The sequence below is a fragment of the Primulina tabacum genome, chromosome 10, assembly GCF_025594145.1.
Source record: "Primulina tabacum isolate GXHZ01 chromosome 10, ASM2559414v2, whole genome shotgun sequence".
NCBI lineage: Eukaryota > Viridiplantae > Streptophyta > Magnoliopsida > Lamiales > Gesneriaceae > Primulina > Primulina tabacum.
In genome coordinates this window covers 6,418,493-6,438,370 of record NC_134559.1, presented here as the reverse complement: position 1 = coordinate 6,438,370, position 19,878 = coordinate 6,418,493, and the positions used below count along the sequence as shown (strand labels likewise).

The window sequence follows — 19,878 nt, the reverse complement described above, 5'->3', positions numbered from 1 at the left end:
ACATCAAATATCAAAATTCAATTTTCGTTTTTTTAAATTGAACTCTTCGATTTTTGAAGTGACGTTGAACACATATACACTCCACGTAGGAATCAATAGTTGCTTGATTTATTTATTTTAAAATGGATTTGTTTGAACAATAATATTTATTTTTTTATTTGTTTGGAAACCATAATTGATAAATTTTGAGTCGATTTTAGTGAAGAATCAAGTCTTAACTTAATCGCCAAGAATTGAAGGGACAACTCTTGCAACTTTAATCAATTAACTATAAAAAAGTCAAAAAAAAAATTTGATTTCCCATTGCTTTTATTAGAAAATCGAATAAAAGTAGACCATTGAATGGACCAAAAAGGAAAGATAATTAAAGAGGGAGAATCTCACAATCACCTTGTCGTAGTCCTTGTACGCTTTGCATCGCATATTTGTTCTCAATTTACTTTTTCAAAAATTAGATTTTTTTTTTAAAATAATCATTTTTAATATTTTATCATAAGTTTTCTTGGAATTTTTTTTATAAAGTAAAGATAATATAAGGTTTTTTTATTATAAAATATGAGATAATGTGGTAATTGCTAATTATTATGATTTATCTTTTATTTTTAAAAAATGATTTGTATTTTACTATATATAATACAAAAACACCTTATATTATATATAGAGTAGGTATCTTGTGAGACGGTCTCACGAATTTTTATCTGTGAGACGGGTCAACACTACCGATATTCACAATAAAAAGTATACACTCTTAGCATAAAATGTAATATTTTTTCATGGATGACTCAAATAAGAGATCCGTATCACAAAATACGATCCGTGAGACCGTCTCACACAAGTTTTTGTCTTATATATAATATAAGAAAACAAATTATTTTCAAACATTTTTTGTTTTTTTCCTCCCAAAAAATTTCTATAATCGTATTTTTTTTAATTCTTTAAAAATACGATATAATAATAAAGTAAATTCGAATATAATTATTATTTTTATTTAAGTTATTATATTTGCTTTATTATTTCTCGCCAAGCCCAAAAGATGTCACTTTCTTACGCAAGTGACAATCTTAAGACTCTTGTCAGACTTTTGAGTTAACTATAGGTCAATCCACTGTCTGACGCCGATCACCACCGCCGGAACCGCCTCTATGGACGGCATCTGCAGCATCCCGCACCATCAGAGTCAGTTTGTAGCAGACGGGATTTCCGAGCAGCTATCATCTCTTTCTCTCGAGTGTGATGACGAACAGAAAAATACAGAGAAGTCGGAGAAAGATCCCAGAACAATCGCTAGAAAGTAAGCTTTTTTAGCTCTGGAAAGTATAGTTTCTTAATCATGCTACTGAATTCTCATTGTGGGTTTTGTTTGTTTTTTTTTTTTGTTTTGTCGTGTTTTTTATTTTTATTTTTATAATTGTGTATGGGGAAGTAGGAGAGAGGGAAAAGGAATAGAAGGGAGATGACAATGTTGGTAGATTTTTTGGCATGACAGAGCCATGTGCGATCACTACAGCATGCTGTACTGGATTTTGTTGGGAATGAAGTTGGCTGGAATTTTGCATGACGTGGGAAATCCCTGTCTCTTTATCCACATTCTCAATTTTATTGTAAATAATACAACATATTGGGATGTTACCTCGTTAATTATGGGAACCAGTTAAAAAAAAAGGTTCAGGTACATATGTTCTTACGTGCAAAATCCATCCTTTGTAATTACAAAATTGGAAAGCTGCTTCTTGCGAGGTTGGTTTTTGGATAAATTATCTGTTAATCCTCCCTGACACTTTGGAGATCCTTAAATATGTGTTCTTGCGCAATAAAACTGGTTAAATCCATCAAGTATGTGCAGTAGCACACAAGCCTGCTAACTGCGGACTGTGTATCGGCTCATGGCTCGGCCCTGAGAGAGACCAAACCCAGCTATTCATTCTTCTTGGTGTGCTTGTAATAAGAATGTTTATGTACTTATATATGGCATGCCAATATTTTTTTTCATATGTTATCTTAAGCATTTATATATTGAGGTCTCGATAATATCATCGTAATTGATGTCAAAGGCACCTGAGCGATCACTTGTTTTTTTGGTCCACCTGATAATGTGCTGACATAAAAGAAGAATGCCGAAAGAATTTTCTTATTGTCAAATTTGTTTTTTACTTTAAATTTTAGATGTTGTTTTCTTGGTTCGTTCAGAGTCTTTTTGATCTTCCTTCTCTGGACCAAGCAAGAGGTATTGTTATCATCACCTATAAAGGAATGAAAGAAAGAAACTTATTTAATGTTTGTTTTTCATGTTGCCTGATGTCATCTTAGTGACAGTCTAAGACATTAGAACTCAAATGAATTAATTACCCTCCCAAATGTATGTCTGAATTCTGATCCCGTATAGGTTGAGACACAAAATCAAATCTAATTGATGTTTTGACATACTCACAGGTACCAGATAGACCTTTGTATGAAAGCCGTGGAGGAGAATGTAATCATCTATCTGGGAACAGGCTGTGGGAAGACTCATATCGCCGTTTTACTAATTTATGAGATGGGACACCTGATTAAAAAGCCTCAAAAGAATGTATGCATTTTTCTAGCTCCTACAGTTGCTCTGGTCCAGCAGGTTTCCCCATTCCTTTCTGCATTCTCCATTTTTTTTCTTTTTTGTGGTATTATAGATATTGTATCTACTCGTGCACTGATAGTAATGTGTGTGGGGCCGAGGACTGATATTAATGTGTGTGGGGCCGTGGACTGATATTAATGTGTGTGGGCCTTTGCTATTTCATTCCAGGATCAATATTACCAACTATACCATGAATCATTTGCCTTCAATAGTGAAAATAGCTCTATGTCCTCCCATATTTGGTGTGAATTCAAATTTAGTGCCTGCCTCGTACATTTGATTTTTCAGAACAACTAATGATGAATTATGCGGGTGGTGGCGGGAAGAGAGAAATGGGGACTAGACAAATTTTCTATGGCTCATGCCAATTATCAGAAAGTTGTGTGACACAAGTTTTTTCAGATTCCCCAAAGTATCTTTTCATGCAAAGCTGGATCCAAATTTTTCTGACTGCTTGTGATGCCAAAAATTAGGTGCATAATTGCATATGCACTTGTGGTTTAAATACTTCCTCAAATTATGTCTGCCCATTTATGTCTTGTATCCCCAGCGCTTTTCTGCTAATACCATCCCTCAGCCCTCAGTGAACTATATCGAATGGCTCGATGAAGTATAACAATGCCTAAGAGATAAGGTAACATGCTGAGGGATAATTGAATGTGAGGAGAACATAAAGGAAAAGTAAAGTTGGGCAGAAATGTAGCGGATACGTTTCTGTAAACAAAAATACTGAATATGGAAAGTAAAGTAAATGAGTTGAAATAAACTGGGAAAACTCAAAACGAATTTGGAGGATTAGTATAAGAAGAAGGATTATAGGCATTTTCTTGGGCTCTGAATGAATATCACTCTCTACATGTTATATTTTCAAAATGAGGATGGGTCTTATACATATATAATTATATATGCTATAGTCATGGTTGTGGCAAGGGGGGTTTGGAGAATCACATATCTAAGTCTCGTAGGACTCAGTACGCCGGGTCGCCGTGTCAATACTTGAACATCAGAACATATCAAATTGTTTAGATCAAGGTTTGTTGGGCAGAGCAAGAAAAATATAATGATGTGAAAGAGACTTGAGAATTGTATATTTAGTCACTGATATTCTCGTATACAGCGTATCCTATTTATATACAATTGCATTGAAAAGTGTAGAAAGAGTTTGTTACGCTGTTGTAACAATCTATCGAACAATGACAAAAGATGTTTGTAGAAGAATCTGTAGACGTAATGGGCCAAGTCTTTCCGATGGCCAATTCAACTTGGACTTGTGGACTTGTTGATCTTGAACTATGGGCCAGGATGATTGATAAGCTTTGGGCCAGCTTATCATTTAACTGGTAGCATAATGAGATTATTGGCATTATGTTTCTGTGAAATTATAATGCTTTTTTTCCTTTTCGACAAAGTGAAATTAATAATGTTGAGAACACTTTATTACATGTATGTTTAGGTTGACCTCTTCCTTTTCCTTTTCAACTTTCCCATCACTTTTCTCAACTTGGTGAGCCTTTGTCAAATGTGATGTAACTTTTTCAAACCACCTTAGCTTGAGTGCTCCAAGGATTTAATTATATTTTAAACAGATTTCAGCTTGTGTAACATAAACAGTGCCTTTGTTAGATGAACAGCTTATAAATTAAAACTATTAACTTCTGGATAAAGCATGTCAGCAAGTGTTGTATTGATAGAATAATTACTCCTTAAAGAAGTTCGTCCGGAGTTTGTGATAATTTATCGAAATCTTACTTTGATTTTTTTTCCATGGGAAATTAAAGCAAGCCAAGGTCATAGGAAAATCTATTGATTTCAAAGTTGGTACCTACTGTGGGAGTTCAATGAATTTAAGGAGCAGATGTAACTGGGAAAAAGAACTGGAGGAACACGAGGTTAGTTTAGTTAGTTGTCAATTTTTAAATATGGATGTACTAGAACTGTTTGTTTAATACCTTTATGGTTCATTCAACATGTTTGCGATAAATTGTCTCCCTCTGGCTTGCCTGGGGGAATTATCTTCCTCTGGTTTGCGAAGGAAAATAGTTGAGTTTTTTTATTATTTTGATTTCTAGATTGTACATTTCTTCCATTTCCAGGTCCTTGTTATGACACCTCAGATATTGTTGCATAATCTTTCACATTGCTACATTAAGATTGAGCTGATTGCCCTTCTGATATTTGATGAGTGTCATTATGCTCAAGTTGAAAGCAATCATCCTTATGCTGAAATTATGAAGGTGGGTAAACTGAATTAATGAGTTAATCAGCATGCAGTGGTTGAAAATTGATCCTTTTAGTCATAACAAGAGACACATGGATTAATGTTGAAAATGCTACAGATCTTTTACAAAGTGGATTCTGTGAAACTTCCACGTATTTTTGGAATGACAGCATCTCCAATATTAGGGAAAGGTAAGCTGTCCAAGTAAGTTTTGAAGAACAATTCTGTTTGAGCATGCTGAGAAACTTCTCTCCTTTTTTTCCCTTGATATGACGTATTTTGATTGCATTCTTGTTAAAGTTTTCATATCGTCCTATTTCACGCATGCTGCATTGTAAACTAAATTGCTGTATTTTGTAGTGCTTCATTTACTGGGGAAATGTTGTAGTTGGGGTGAGATACCTAATTGTGGAAGTCGAGCAAAGGATTATCAGTATTCAGTAGCAAGAATAAAATGGTTGGATCCAACAATCTTTGGATAAAATGAACGTTATGAAAGAATTTATGGCCTGATATCTTATGATTATGGTGGCTAAACTTCGATCATTCGTAGTTTTGTGACGTAACACATTCTATTGTGCTTTAATTCAAAATGATAGGATAAAAAAACGAACAAAACACGATTGTTAATATTGAGGGTCACGATTTAAATATTTAGTGAGGCAAGTTGGAGTTCCGATGTATACATTTAGTTCCTATATTTTCAGAGGTGGGAAGGGGTTAGCTGATTAGCTTGCAAACCAAGAGCGTGCTGCTAAGTGAGATGAGCAATGTGAGGACAATTATTCTGATGGTGCCATAGGTGAGTCTGAAAATGGACAAAATGGAATTTCCTCCTTCAGGTTTAAATGACTTCTCTTGTGTCTTTTTAATTTCAGAAATCAAGCTCTTACGGCTCTGTCCTATTTTAAGTACTTTGGTCAGATGTATAAATTGATTGGTTTGATCTGACCCTATTCCTAGGTAGTTGATTAAATGTATTTGATGAGAGCTAAGTACTGGCACAAAGGCTTATATTAAATTTTAGATCGTATGTAGGAAAAATATCTACTTTTGTAAGCATTGGGTTTTAAAATTTTATGTTGTTGAGGATGGAGCAAATTATTTATCAACATGTTGGTAATTTTTATTTCTGTGAAGTGAATACATGTTACTTGTATCAGTTGCATTGACCTGTTAAATGTATACATTTAAAACTGAAAAGCATGCTGGTGTGTTGGATAGTTTCATTTTTAATTGTTATTGATCTCCCAAATGAGCGTAATTTGTTTCTCCCGATTTCTATTTTTTTTAACTCGCACTCTCACTTTGCAACCGATATTTTCTTGCGTTTTTTTCTTCCATTACTCCATCGATCTCCATTTTTACGTTTATTTCCGAGCATCTGTATATGCTACTAAGTACTGGAAATTCTGTTGATTTTTGCAACCAACAGATTGTACCTTGGTTCATTGATTTGTTTCCTGACATACTTTCTTGTGTTTTCAGGAGGTTCGATTGACAGTCTCGAGGCTTTGTTGCGAGCAAGGGTGAGTTCCGAAGGATGAATATGAAAATACTCATTTTTTATATATTTCAATTTGGATATCCAATTTGCGGATGATACGTTGTTTTTGGTACAATCAGAGAGGCATGTGATGGCATTAGTGGAAATACTCAATTCCCTCGGGCTGAAATCGGGCTTGAAAATTAATTTTGAAAATAATTGTTGTGTTGGGGATTAATGTTTCAGAAGAGGAAGTCGTTGTTTTGGCGCAAGCAATTGGGTGCAAAAAAGATGATTGGTCAATTAAGTATCTCGGGGTACCGTTGAGAGGTAAGCCTACGACCTTGGAGTTTTGGGAACCGGTTGTATCCAAAATGGCAAAAAAACTTTCAAGTTGGAAGAAGGCGTTCCTATCAAGGGGGGTCGACTTACTTTGATAAAATCAGTGTTAAGCGCAATGCCATCTTACTTCATGTCTTTGTTTAGAGTGCCAAGTCAGGTGGCCAAAAAGATGGAAAAAATGATGAGGGATTTTTTGTGGGACGGAGTGGACGGGGACAAAATTGTCATGTTGTTGGATGGGAGCAGGTTTGTAAACCGAAGGACAGGGGAGGGCTGGATTGGGGAATATTGTTTGAGAATAAAGCATTACTAGGGAAATGGTGGTGGAGATGTACAAAGGAAAGGGAGACGTTGTGGAAAAAAGTTATAAAGAACATTTATCGTCTTCAATATAATGGGTGAGACTTGGGGTTGGCCAGGAATGCGACTTTTAGAAGCCCCTTAGAAATTTATTTCTCGTTTTTACCGACATTTCATCAATTGAGTAGGACAGTGTTGAAAGAGGGCAATATCATTCGGTTCTGGGAGGATGATTGGGGGGAGGGAGTCCTTCGTTCAAAGAGCGATTTCCATCTCTGTTTCGGATATGTACCGAAACTAATAAACCTATTCTAGCTTTTTAGAGGTTGTCGATATAGGAGTCAATCAAATCTTTCGATGGGATGTGCGTTTTAGAAGAGATTTAAATGAGATCGAGCTGGGAACTAATCTATTAGGAGTCTTATATGCAGTTAGGTTAGAGTTGGGATCAGAGGATTTTAGAGTTTGGTTGGGTGACTTTTCCGATTCGTTTTCCGTCCGATCTTTCTATGATTATTTCTTTCCCATAATTAATTTCCCTATATTATTTTGTTATGACAATATCTGGAAAGTACCTATCCCGCAAAAGGTTCAAGTTTTCTCGTGGATTATGGCTTTGGGGAAACTTCCTAATTCAGACTCGGTGCAAAGAAGATGGCCAGGCTGTGTCTTATGTCAACAATGATGCACTTTATGTCACAACCATGAGGAGAATCATGATCATTTACTGGTACATTGTTCTTTTTCGAGTGGAATATGGATAAAATTGATGCAAGAGTTGAGATTTGATTGGATCTTTCCTAGAAGGGCACGAGACATGTTCATTATTGAGCCGGGAATTCCAGCAGGAAGAAGAGTTAAGAGATTCTGGTATCTGGTAATTCATTGCACTTTTTGGTCGATCTGGCTGGAGAGGAATAACAGAATATTCAAGGATTTGTCGGACTCCGTCGACGAAAGTATGAGAGATGATCAAATTCAGGGTTGCGACTTGGACGACTAAGCTGACAGAGTTTAATCATTTATCTATTTTAGATTTAGTTATGGATTGGAAGTATGTATGGTCATGATGATAGTGTCGTAGCGTTTTTAAATTTTGCGGATTACTCATCCGCTACTTTTGTAACACGTCTATTATTATAACAAAAAAGTATTGTTTCCTATAAAAAAAAAACTTCAATTTGATAAATTATACATTTTATAGTACAAACTATATAAAGTGGCAAGTTCAGAGGATTGGCAGATGAAGCAACTCTCACTCATTCTCTTACTTTAAATTCAGTTTCCTAGATGTTTTGGGATTAGAATCACGATGTTGTGGCTCTGGTGGCTGTGACTTAAATTTTTGATCATTTGACTTTCTTGTTGATAGGTTTATTCCATTCAAGACAAAGATGAACTGGAACAATTTGTAACATCCCCCAAAGTAACTGTATACTATTATGGTTCTACCGAGAATGGCTACTCTTGCACTCACTCGCTGTTCGTTAGGAAACTTGAGGAGATAAAGCACCAGGTATTGTGTACTGGTACATTTTAGTTTGGTGAATTCATTGCATTTAATACACTGAGTTGATCCTTCCACTGTATCACAGAGTATGTCTACCATTCGGATGAGCACACTTGACCAGAATATTCTCAGGATCTCCAAAAAGTCACTTCAAAAGAAGCATTCTGATTTAGTATTTTGTCTACAAAACCTAGGACTATGGGGGGCATTACAGGTAAGGTCAAAATATTTAGAGCTCGGAGTTCTTTCCCATTTGCAATTATTTGTCTGTTTATACTTAAATGCAATATCACTAAGTTGTTCCTCAACTCTATTGTTTTAGCAGTAAAAATAAAGAGATGTTCTCTGTCTTTCCAAACTCAGTGGCTTTATTGTTATTCTTTCTATTACATTGTGCCAAACTCTAATTTGTTTTTAACTTTTTTTGTGTTTTTAATTGTTAGACCTGGTTTCTATTCAAATGTCAAACCAGTGCCCAAAGGGTTTTGCAGGCTGGATTTTTGAGAAGACGTCCTGATCAACAAGACCAATAAATGTAAATTGACTTGATCGGTTGAATTTTCATGTCATGTCACAAACCATTAATGGTTTTATAAAATCAGAATGATTCAAAATTGGATCTATCTCATCAAATTCCACTGTCATCGTGTCTGTTTTCATCACTTGATGGTTGAATTGACATTTTTGCCATGTGCTATAATTATCATATGTTGTTGTGCTAGTACGTGCACTGTGATGAGACCGAGTGTGCCTTACATTACTGCCATCTAGTCTGCATTTTCCAGTGTCATATATGAGTTGAAACTGATTTCAACTTTCCTTTTGTAAATGTCAATATTTGAGAGTGTTATTTTGGCAGCCCTTGGCGAAAACAGTTGGTATCATTAGTTTTCAGAAAATGTACAGCACCAAGGGGAAAAGGTAAAGATATTTCTAAGAACTTTTAAGGATTGCTGTGCTCATATCCTACCTGAATTTCTATGAGAGGTTGAGCCATTGTAGGTTTTCTTATCTGTGACTTTTGAAGGACCGATTCAGTCTTCTGTGTTGATTTTACTGCTTGATATCTTGATTTTAACTATCCAACCCAGTGTCGCTGGTTTAGGGTGTGCACGTGTGTCTTAAAATCTCTGACGGAAGATACTGACTTTTTAATTCGCTCTCTCTTTTCCAAAGGCCAGCTATATTGCTTCAAAGGGTGATCATTACGAGAATACTGAAATGGTGGAGGAAGAAAGGAGTTGCAATGATCACTATTTGTGCAACAGATACTTGCAGCGGGCAGCCTCAGTCCTCGCTTCTGATTGCGTCGGAGGTAGTTTGTAGTTGATACTATAGGTTTTCATCCATCATATGGCTTTTTAATGTTATATATGCGTGTGTGTGTGTGCGTGTAACCTACACATGTGCTATGTGTTCCTGATGTTAAAGAAGTGTGGAGACTACCTCTGTCACCATCACTGACTTCTTTTTACCTTATATTAGCATTATCCGCATTGCATGATTGCATCATTTGATAGGGAGCCTAATATTTTCATTTATTTTGGTACAGATATTTCTTGATAAACTTTTTGGCATGTGCATTTTTCCTACCGTCGATGTTTGAAATTGTCCTATTATTTTTGCAGATGGCATGCAAGCTGATATATCCCGTGTAGATGTTTTGGAGGAGCCATTTTTCTCTAAAAAGCTCCTACGGCTGATTGGAATCCTATCAAATTTCGGGTCGGTATTTCGTTCGTGCAAAATTTTGAATACACTAGATCAACTTGAATCTGTTCTCTAGAAAAGTATTTTACCGAAACCGAAGGTAAAGTTAATCTACATTTTGCTATCGCCACTGGAAAACGATTATCATGACCTAGAAACAAAACTATCATGTGACAGTAAGGAACTGAAATATATATTTGTGGTCATTTCTTTGTTGCTTCTCTGAAATTTAACCAACTTTTTTTCCAGGTTACAATCAAGTATGAAATGTATAATATTTGTCAATCGAATTGTCATTGCAAGATCTCTCACATATATACTTCAAAATCTGAAGTTTTTATGTTCTTGGAAATGTGGTTTCCTTGTTGGTATTCACTCTGGACTTGTCTCACGTAAAAACACAGACATCATTCTCAAGAAGTTTCGTTCTGGTGAGGTAATACTTTCTTTTAATTTCTTAAGTAGGTATTGGTCGTCTTTAAGCCTCTTCTTTCCTCACTTAGTTATGGTTATCTGATTGTTTGCAGAAAGAATCACGTTCACATAACTTTTCAGTTTTTCTGATGAACTTGTTTTGGCAGCTAAATCTCTTAGTTGCAACAAAAGTTGGGGAGGAGGGGCTTGATATTCAGACATGCTGCCTTGTAATACGATTTGATCTTCCAGAAACAGTTGCTAGTTTTATACAATCAAGAGGCCGTGCTCGTATGCCCCAGTCTGAATATGCATTTTTGGTGGACAGGTGATTTATACAAATCCATTTTTCGGTTTCACTTTATGAGTAAAGTTAAAATCTAATGAAATACTACAGGGGCAACCCGAGGGAACTCGATTTGATTGAACATTTTAAGAAAGATGAAGATCGGATGAACGAAGAAATTTTCTCTCGAAAATCTCATGTGACACCAACTGATTTTGAGGAAAGAACCTACAAAGTTGATATTACGGGGGCAACTATAAGTTCTGTTTCGAGTGTTGCATTACTGCACCGCTATTGTTCCAAACTTCCACATGATGAGTATGAGATTCTAGTTATTCAGTCTCCATTAGGCTCTCTGGTTTTGAGTATTAAGGCTATTCCATTTAGTTTCACCATATTTTGTCTAATTACTTTTTGTCTTGATTAGGTACTTCAAGCCAAAGCCTCAGTTCTTTTACTATGATGATTCAGATGGAGTGGTTTGCAACATAATCCTCCCAGCCAATGCTCCAATTCATCAAATTGTCAGTGCACCACAATCGTCAATTGAGTTATCTAAAAGAGATGCCTGCTTGAAGGCATGCAAGGAATTGCATGAAGTCAGAGCATTGACTGATTACCTTTTGCCAGATCATGATAATAAGTATGATGAGGTGACTCAGGACTTATCAGACTCTGACAGCTGCGATGGTGAGGGAACGTTGGTACTTGTGAGTTGCACTATCTTTCTTCAATATTAGTTTGATAATTTAATGAATTTGTTCATTGCAGATGGGAATTCGCCAGCAGAACTCCATGAGATGCTTGTTCCTGCAGCTCTGAGAGGACCATGGAACAAAGTTGGTGATTCCACTCATTTTAGCTCTTATCACGTCAAGTTTTCTCCTAATCCAGTGGATAGGATTTACAGAAAGTTTGGTCTTTTTGTGAAAGAGCCACTACCCCAAGAAGCTGGGAACATGCAATTGGATCTTTGTCTGGCTCGTGGTAGAATGGTGACTACAAAATTTATTCCATCTGGAGTTGCCATATTTAATGAAGATGAGGTAAATTTCAACTTTCTATTCAAAATAGTTAAGCATGCTTAGCATAATTTATTCTTCGGAATTTGGAATTTATATTGCACAGGTTGCATCTGCGGAGAAGTTCCAGCAAATGTTTCTTAGTATCATTCTTGATCGGTCTAAATTCATACCAGAATATTTTTCATTAGAAGAGAATGACGTCCATGAAGCGAACACTTCAACCTTCTATCTAATGCTTCCCATTGTTCAGCATGATGATGACAAAATCTCTGTTGACTGGATGCTAGTGAACAGATGCTTGTCATCACCAATTTTTAGACACCGAGACATTGTCGTGGATGATGAAATTCCTCAACCCGGCAGCCACTTGCATCTTTCTAATGGTGGCAAAGATGTGCATGATATTGTGAACAGTTTGGTGTATGTCCCATGCAAACATACATTTTTCTTTATTTCTGATATTTGTCACGAGAAAAATGGGTATAGCTTATATGATGAATCAAAAACTCATGCGGAGCATTACATTGAAGTGTAAGTTATTTCTTTCCTTGACTTTTTTATCGCTAATAATTCCTCATTTTTATTCTTACCATCAGCTTCATTTAGGAGTAAATGATAATATATGAGTTGATATGAACTCCTCCATATGAAACATACTTTACTCATATTTCAGTTATTTCTGCATGTTATAAATTACAATAATCAACAGCACTAAAGTAAGAGTGAACTTCAGAAATTTAGTGACTCTGAGCATTGAACCAGTATTTTCTCTTCAGTAGCTTTCATGCGCTTTAGATTTTGTTAAGAGTGCATTATAAAATTATTTTACTAGTCTGTTAGTTGGCATTATGTTTGATTTAAGTACTGAGAGATTCATCTTTAGCTTACGTTTCTGTTTACAAAATTTATGTTAAGGAACAACTGAGGCAAATTTTTCAACATTAAGCTTTTCTTTTACACTGACTTTTGTGACAAACATTGATAATCGTTTTGTATCTGGATCAGGAAGCTTATTTAGTTCTTGAATAGAATTTTAGATCAGAATATCACTAGGTATTTTAATCTTACTGTTAATTAATACACCACTTCTGGGGTTCACTGCATTTCTCATGCCTAACTTCATGGTTTTTACCTCATTAGATTAATAGTTTATTATTAGACTTATAATATTTGTTTGATAAATTTTGTAGCTTTGTTGTTTATTGATTCTGAGATCTCAGTCCAGCATGTATGATTTGTTGTGCTGGTGTTACACGATTGATCATGTTGTGGTGAGTGTTTGCATCAGGTTTTAATGTCACTTCAGCACATGTGATGATTCAAATTTTACGTTGTAGGTTTGATATTCATCTTGCACACCCTGATCAACCACTACTAAAAGCAAAACAACTTTTTATTTTGGACAACTTACTACGAAAGAAAAAACACTCAGGTATAGTTTGTGTAAGTCCGTGAATCTTTATAATTATTTTGTTAGATTATGTGCGTAAGTGTAGTGTGAAAAAAAAAAGATAATAAAAAGCTATGGTTTGAGTTTAAGGTTTTTACTAAGAATAGAAAGCATTTGCCACATTCCTTTGTATGTATTTCAACAACACTAGTTTGAGAAGAAATTTATGACTTTTCTCTTTTAAGAAATTTATAATTTATGAAATTCGAGCAAGCGAATTTTTTAGTTTGTCAATTTTTCAGTTGTGAGGGCTAAAACTTTTTTGTTTGAGTCCTGACACCCAAATTGTTTAATAAATGTGTATGAATGGTGGGGCAGCTGAAATTCGAGCTTAGGACCTATTCCTATCACAATTCACAATACCATGTACGTTGATGATTTAATCTTAAAACATAAGTAGCTTGTAAATTGAAATTTATTTTTTCTGGTACTTCATGTTGACTTTTATACGCTTCTAGAATTAATTTTCCAATTTTTCTTCCTTTTTCTTTGAATTCGACATTTTGGAGTACTGTTTTTTCAGAAGAATGGCGAGAAAAGGAGGAACACTTCGTTGAATTACCTCCGGAGATATGTCAATTGAAAATTATTGGTTTTTCTAAAGATATTGGAAGTTCATTGTCTCTATTGCCATCTATCATGTGTCGGCTTGAAAGCTTTCTTGTAGCCATTGAATTGAGGGAGAAACTATTTGCTTCATTCCCTGAGGCAGCAGAAGTTACTGCTGATCGTGTAAGGTTTATTTGGGTTTATGGCTCAGCTTTTGTTTAAGGCCTGCATCGATCTTCAGTTCCACCATTAATTATCCAAGAGCAGGACATTCTGTTATATCTAACCAGTTTATTATAAATTTACGTGATGAATGATTTAAAATTATGTCAGATTCTTGAAGCGCTGACTACTGAGAAATGTTGTGAACATTTCTCTCTTGAAAGACTTGAAGTGCTTGGAGACGCATTCCTCAAGTTTGCTGTTGGAAGACATCTTTTCCTTGAGCATGATGCCTTAGATGAAGGGCAACTAACAAGAAAGCGTTCCAACATTGTAAACAATAATAATTTACACAAGCTAGCGACGAGGAATAATCTACAGGTAACTGACATGATTTGTATTTTTTGTCATGTTTGGTTTTCTCAGGATATATCTGTCCTTAGAATGTGAATTCAAAAACATTGGGATTGGGCGGTTGCCCAATCGCCAGTAGCTTTTGTTTCTTATTACTTATTAGAAAAACAAATGTCAGGATTAAGACGTTAGAATGGAAAAGGACATCCTAAAGGTAATAGTGGATCAAAGTTTTTTTAAAAAATAATAAGCTATCAGGTCTATCTCCATTTTAAATCTGTAAAGGCTTCACCCATGAAGAATGTGGATCCTCATGCTAATGAGTAGATTTAAAACTGTGGTTACTTCCAGTTAAAAAAAACCGTGGTTACTTCATATTTACTATGTTATTTTGCTGACATGAGCAGATTTATATTGTGCCATTGTGGTTACTTCGTATCTACTATGTTAATTTTGTTCACCTGTTGGTTCACTATTACTTCACAAATAGTTCTTTCTTTAAATTGAAATTTAAAAGGTTTAGTACCTTTCTTAACAAGATGATAAGGAAAAACCTGAGTGAGTGACATCATATTTAGCAACATGATATTTATCTGTTATTAAACAACAATAAGTTCTTAAAATGCTCTTGATGGTGAAAATGGATGGAGACAGATGGGGTTGAGTGGGATCAACAACAAATTGAGGTACAATTTACTTACTTTATTGATTTGATTGAGAGACATGGGCTGAACTTAGCTTGCTAAACACACTCTTCCATTTTATTCTTGGCTTTTACTTGACCATACCTGACCCACCATTGAATTGCTCTTCGTTGGAACTATGGGCAGTGCCTCATTGAGTTCAGTGGATCAACTGGGTCCTAGAACATATTGTTTATAGATAAAAATATTAATAGTATAGATGTGCACCTGGGAGTGGATGTTGTTACCCTGACGCGGATATGCTTGGAATAGAACACTGCGTCAGGAAGTGGGTTAAATTCTTGAATGGGAGGACTGAGAGTCTTTCTGGGATGATTTTTTGTTACTTATTTCTTTTCTATTTTTGGGGTGTGGCATTTTTTCCCAAATAATAATGAAATAGCTGGCTGTTTGGAAAACAATCATGTTTGAGTAGAAATAGAAACAAGTGATTGTTTGTGAGTTTGTTCAAAAGCAACTTTTGTTTGGTGAAATGATCAATAAGTAATTGTAAATTGTTTAAATATAAATTCAATTTTGAAGTTAAATTTAGTCGATAAATCATTAACTAAGTATAGTATAAATATTTATAGATATTTTATATAAATACTATATTTAGAAATAACTAAAATATGAAATTAAAATAAACTGCTAATTACATTAGTATATATTAAAAATAGAACACTTAAAATTACTACGTTCAAATTAAAATGCCATCCAAAATATTTTGACGTAATATATCGGTAATTTTATGATAATAGTAGTGTAATAATTGTATATTTTCACAAATATTTTTGTTTAAGTTCTACAATTTGCTTTATATTTGGCTAAAATTCTTTGGATTTTCATTTTGTGAAATTTTTTCTATTTTTTAATTTTGTTATTAATGCATTTGGTGAGAAATGTGTTATTTTGTTAGAAAGTGAAGGGTAAAGAAAGATATTGTCTTGTAAAAACCTAAACAAAAACATATAATAAACAGAGGTACTATTTCTGTTTAAGCTGTGTTTCTGTTTATTATTTCTCTAGAATAGGCACTCTGTTGTGGTTCTAATGAACTAATTATCTGCTTTGTGGTGGAACACTATATATGACACTCAAAACATTATTGACAAATTATTATTCTGTTTTTGGAGTTGGAATATAAGATTATAACATATTAAAGAGATAAACCTGTTGCTCTATAAATCCATATTTTGCCACATAATGTGCCAGTGCTTTGAAGATGTATGGCTCTACATTAATAATTGTTTCCCTAATAGTTTGTAATTAGCTGACATGTTTTATCATATCCAAATACATTTTCAGGTGTATATTCGTGATCAATCATTAGAGCCAAGCCAGTTCTTTACATTTGGTCATCCTTGTCCTATAACTTGCGAAAAGGACACTGAGAAAAACATACATTTTAGATGTTCTGACAAGAAAAATGGTGAAAATGCTGAAGTTAGGTGTAACAAAGGTCATATCTGGTTATACAAAAAAGTCATAGCAGATGTTGTTGAGGCACTTATTGGAGCTTTTATTGTTGACTCTGGCTTCAAAGCTGCAACTGCATTTCTTAACTGGGTAGGCATACAAGTAGATTTTTCACCTTCTAAAATTCATAACATCTGCTCTGCTAGTGCAGCATTCCTCACACTTTCCGATCAGATTGATGTTAATGCCCTTGAAAATCTGTTGGGGTACAAGTTTTACCAGAGGGGATTACTCATTCAGGCTTTCATTCATCCATCTTTCAACAATCATTTGGGAGGTTGCTACCAGGTATTCCTCACTGCCTCTCATGTATGAAAATCTGTAATTAAATTTTTTTTATCTCTTCGTCTAACACATAATGGATCTCTTGAATCAGAGACTTGAATTTCTTGGAGATGCCGTCCTGGATTATTTGATCACTTCCTATCTGTATTCAGTGTACCCAAGCTTGAAACCTGGCCAGCTAACCGATTTAAGATCAGCTTCGGTAAACAACATTTCATTTGCTGGTGTAGCTGGACGATGGTCCTTGCACAAATTCATTCTTTGTGATTCTAGTCCTCTCCTTGAATCAATGACTGAATATTTAAACTCCATTAGCACATCAACATCAGCAAAAGGGCATATTGAAGAGCTAACTTGTCCAAAGGTTGAATTTATGCACTTTCTATGTCCTTACTTGAAGCTTGAGTATGTGTTCCATCGTATAATTGGATTCCACAATTCTTATTTTTTAACTTAAATTATACTTCTTTCGATGTATTTGATGATTTAGGTGAATAGCTTGAAAAAGTTTTCAACTATTATATTGCATGATGTCTATGAATTGCTAGGGTCCACCTATTATTATTGTTATTTATTAACTATACCCATGATATCTTGTGGCAAAATTTCAGAACTGTTCAAATTGAAGTTGTCAATTTGACATGGCTTTTTCTTGAATTAATAGCTCTATTGATGTGTCTATTGACGTGTGAGATCATATTTATCGATTATCTCTATGTTCGTTTTATTACTGGAAACAATGGTGAACTGAATAAACTTGTATCGATTCAGGTGCTTGGTGACGTGGTGGAGTCTTGTGTTGGTGCCTTATATCTTGATGCAGGATTTGATTTGAACTGTGTTTGGAAAATAGTATTGTCTTTGTTGGATCCTGTTGTTACTTTATCCAAGTTGCAATTTAATCCTCTCAGAGATCTACGAGAACTTTGTCAATTCCATAACTGGGAACTTCAGTTTTCTAAAGTGAAGAAAGATGGTAAGTTCTTAGTTGAAGCTAAAGTGGATGAAAAAACGATTACAGCAACAGCTTGTGCCACTAACATAAGCGGAAAAATAGCCCAAAAAATTGCTGCAAGACAAGTATTTGAATGTTTGAAGGTGATTTTGAAAATTATTTCACTATTTTGTGTTCTCATTTCATTGTTTTTTTCCTTTTTATGGATTTTTTCTGTAGCATATTAATCCTTAGCATGCTGGGTTATGTTCTTTGCTTTTGTTTGTAGGCTCAAGGTTACAGATCCAAATCAAAATCACTCGAGGAAGTGGTTAGAAAATGTGAAAAGAGAGAAGCCAAGTTGATTGGGTTAGAGGAGACATCCTCTATTGAATCTGTAAAACTTGGTAAGCTGAAAATTCAAGAATCTCCTCGAAGTGATCATGAAGCGAAACTATATCCTCTCAGCGAGGCATCCACCAGCAAGTATGATATTGTTTCTAGACCCTTGAGACATACTTCTTATCGGCACACTGCTTCAGAATCACATGCGACACAAACCATTCACAATAATGGCTTCAATGTTGAATCACCCGCTAGTCATCTAAATATTGACTCCGGGTTTGATCCACAGGGAACAGGTGCGGACCCGTGTGCCTTGTAAAGTCTTGTTTTCAATTTTTACTCTTTCGTTAACTTATAACAAATGCTTTAGGTTCTATCTGTAATGGAACGGCAAAGTCTTGCCTGCATGAGATGTGTGCTGCCAACTGCTGGAAACCACCTATATTTGAATGTTGCAATGAGACAGGTCCAGACCACTCTAAACAGTAAGTTATCGGCTCAAACTATTTGAGTAATCATTTTCTATATCTGAAGTCCATTGTAAGTAGATCGAGTAGCTTGAATTAGAAAGAAACCGTGGTCTCGTCTGTTTTTGTTTGAGTTTTAGAAATAGAATTTTGAGGAAATGATTTGAGCTCAAGCTTGATTCATTTGCTGTAAAAAAATAAATTAAAAATTGAGCTAGACAATCTAGTTATAAGTCAGACTAATTTGCGCCTTTGGGAGATTATGTATTTTTCTCGATAGGTTTCAATTATGGTGTATCCGTTTTCATATTTTTTACAACACTCACTGCTCAAAGAATCTCATTATGCACAACTCTTGTTTCTTGCAGATTCATCTACAAAATTGTGTTGGACATTGAAGAGATGCCAGAGGAAACTTTCGAGTTCTATGGCGAACCTCGAACAAGAAAGAAAGATGCTGCTGAAAATGCAGCACAAGGAGCGATTTGGTTCTTGAAATGCCAAGGCTATGTATGGGATAAAAAAATAAATAAATGAAACTAAGCAAAAACAAATTGATATGCTGCTGGTGTTTTGATCTTCATATATAAAATGTGATTGATCTTCATAGTGTCACTTATTGTGTTGTAGATATATCTATATATATGTAAAGACCTCTGAGTAACAAGACTTGTACATGAACCAATTTATAGTTGATATCTCATTCAATGTTTGGGTTAATGTAAAGTTTATTATACTAGGATATTTTGTTACTTACTATTTCAATGTTATTTTAATACTATTTAGCACCACCTGTCATGTTCTGAATCGAGCCACGTACTGCACTTTGACTTTCTTACTCAAAAGAAGCTGACAAAGGTTAAAACACAGAGATTTTGTACTGCTTGAATGCTTTACAAAACATGGGTTGTGAGACCTGAGTCCAACAGGGTCTTATCCTTTTAGCCATAACCCAGAGCGATAAGCAATCTTCTATCTCAAAGTTTCCACATTTGAAATTGCTAGGGTTGTGGGATATGACAAGATAATCGCAGATTTTATTCGATTCAAACTGCCAAAAAAAAAAAAATTGGTTTCATACATCTCATTTTAGTTTTTAGGTCATAAAACAATTGGTTTCGATGAACAAAGTGTTCATTTTGAGTTCATGGTCGTTATGTCGCAGTATTTTTACGAATTTAGTTGTTAAATTTACGAAGACACTGTCGATATACGCGTTTCAGAGCTCAACATTGATGGCTACAAATGAAATGTATGCTTTTAATTAT

At 34.9% G+C, this 19,878-nt stretch overlaps 1 protein-coding gene across 2 annotated transcripts; it reads left to right on the top strand.

Moving 5' to 3' along the window:
* The first annotated feature begins 1,029 nt into the window (after nucleotides 1-1,029).
* LOC142505588 (dicer-like protein 4) lies at nucleotides 1,030-19,338 on the top strand. Of its 2 annotated transcripts, none has more exons than XM_075618630.1 (25): nucleotides 1,030-1,291; nucleotides 2,431-2,608; nucleotides 4,390-4,500; nucleotides 4,705-4,845; nucleotides 4,948-5,020; nucleotides 6,318-6,358; nucleotides 8,330-8,473; nucleotides 8,553-8,681; nucleotides 9,644-9,782; nucleotides 10,096-10,192; nucleotides 10,427-10,613; nucleotides 10,759-10,919; nucleotides 10,989-11,195; nucleotides 11,305-11,567; nucleotides 11,649-11,923; nucleotides 12,006-12,433; nucleotides 13,240-13,334; nucleotides 13,876-14,084; nucleotides 14,235-14,444; nucleotides 16,409-16,867; nucleotides 16,956-17,228; nucleotides 17,636-17,962; nucleotides 18,088-18,439; nucleotides 18,514-18,628; nucleotides 18,979-19,338. In XM_075618630.1, the coding sequence occupies exons 1-25, from the start codon at nucleotides 1,143-1,145 to the stop codon at nucleotides 19,145-19,147; spliced, it is 4,932 nt and encodes a 1,643-aa protein (XP_075474745.1). In that variant the 5' UTR covers nucleotides 1,030-1,142; the 3' UTR covers nucleotides 19,148-19,338. The 2 variants fall into 2 exon arrangements, with proteins under 2 accessions (XP_075474745.1, XP_075474744.1); XM_075618629.1 differs by having other exon boundaries at nucleotides 4,681-4,845.
* Nucleotides 19,339-19,878: the final 540 nt, after the last annotated feature.

What these genes read in the sequence shown, in the direction of transcription:
- LOC142505588 (XM_075618629.1), top strand. Translation starts at nt 1,143, where the DNA reads ATGGACGGCATCTGCAGCATCCCGCACCATCAGAGTCAGTTTGTAGCA. An exon ending in CCATATTTAATGAAGATGAG is followed by an intron (nt 11,924 to 12,005) that starts GTAAATTTCAAC and finishes TATATTGCACAG; the next exon opens with GTTGCATCTGCGGAGAAGTT. An exon ending in AAGAGCTAACTTGTCCAAAG is followed by an intron (nt 17,229 to 17,635) that starts GTTGAATTTATG and finishes GTATCGATTCAG; the next exon opens with GTGCTTGGTGACGTGGTGGA.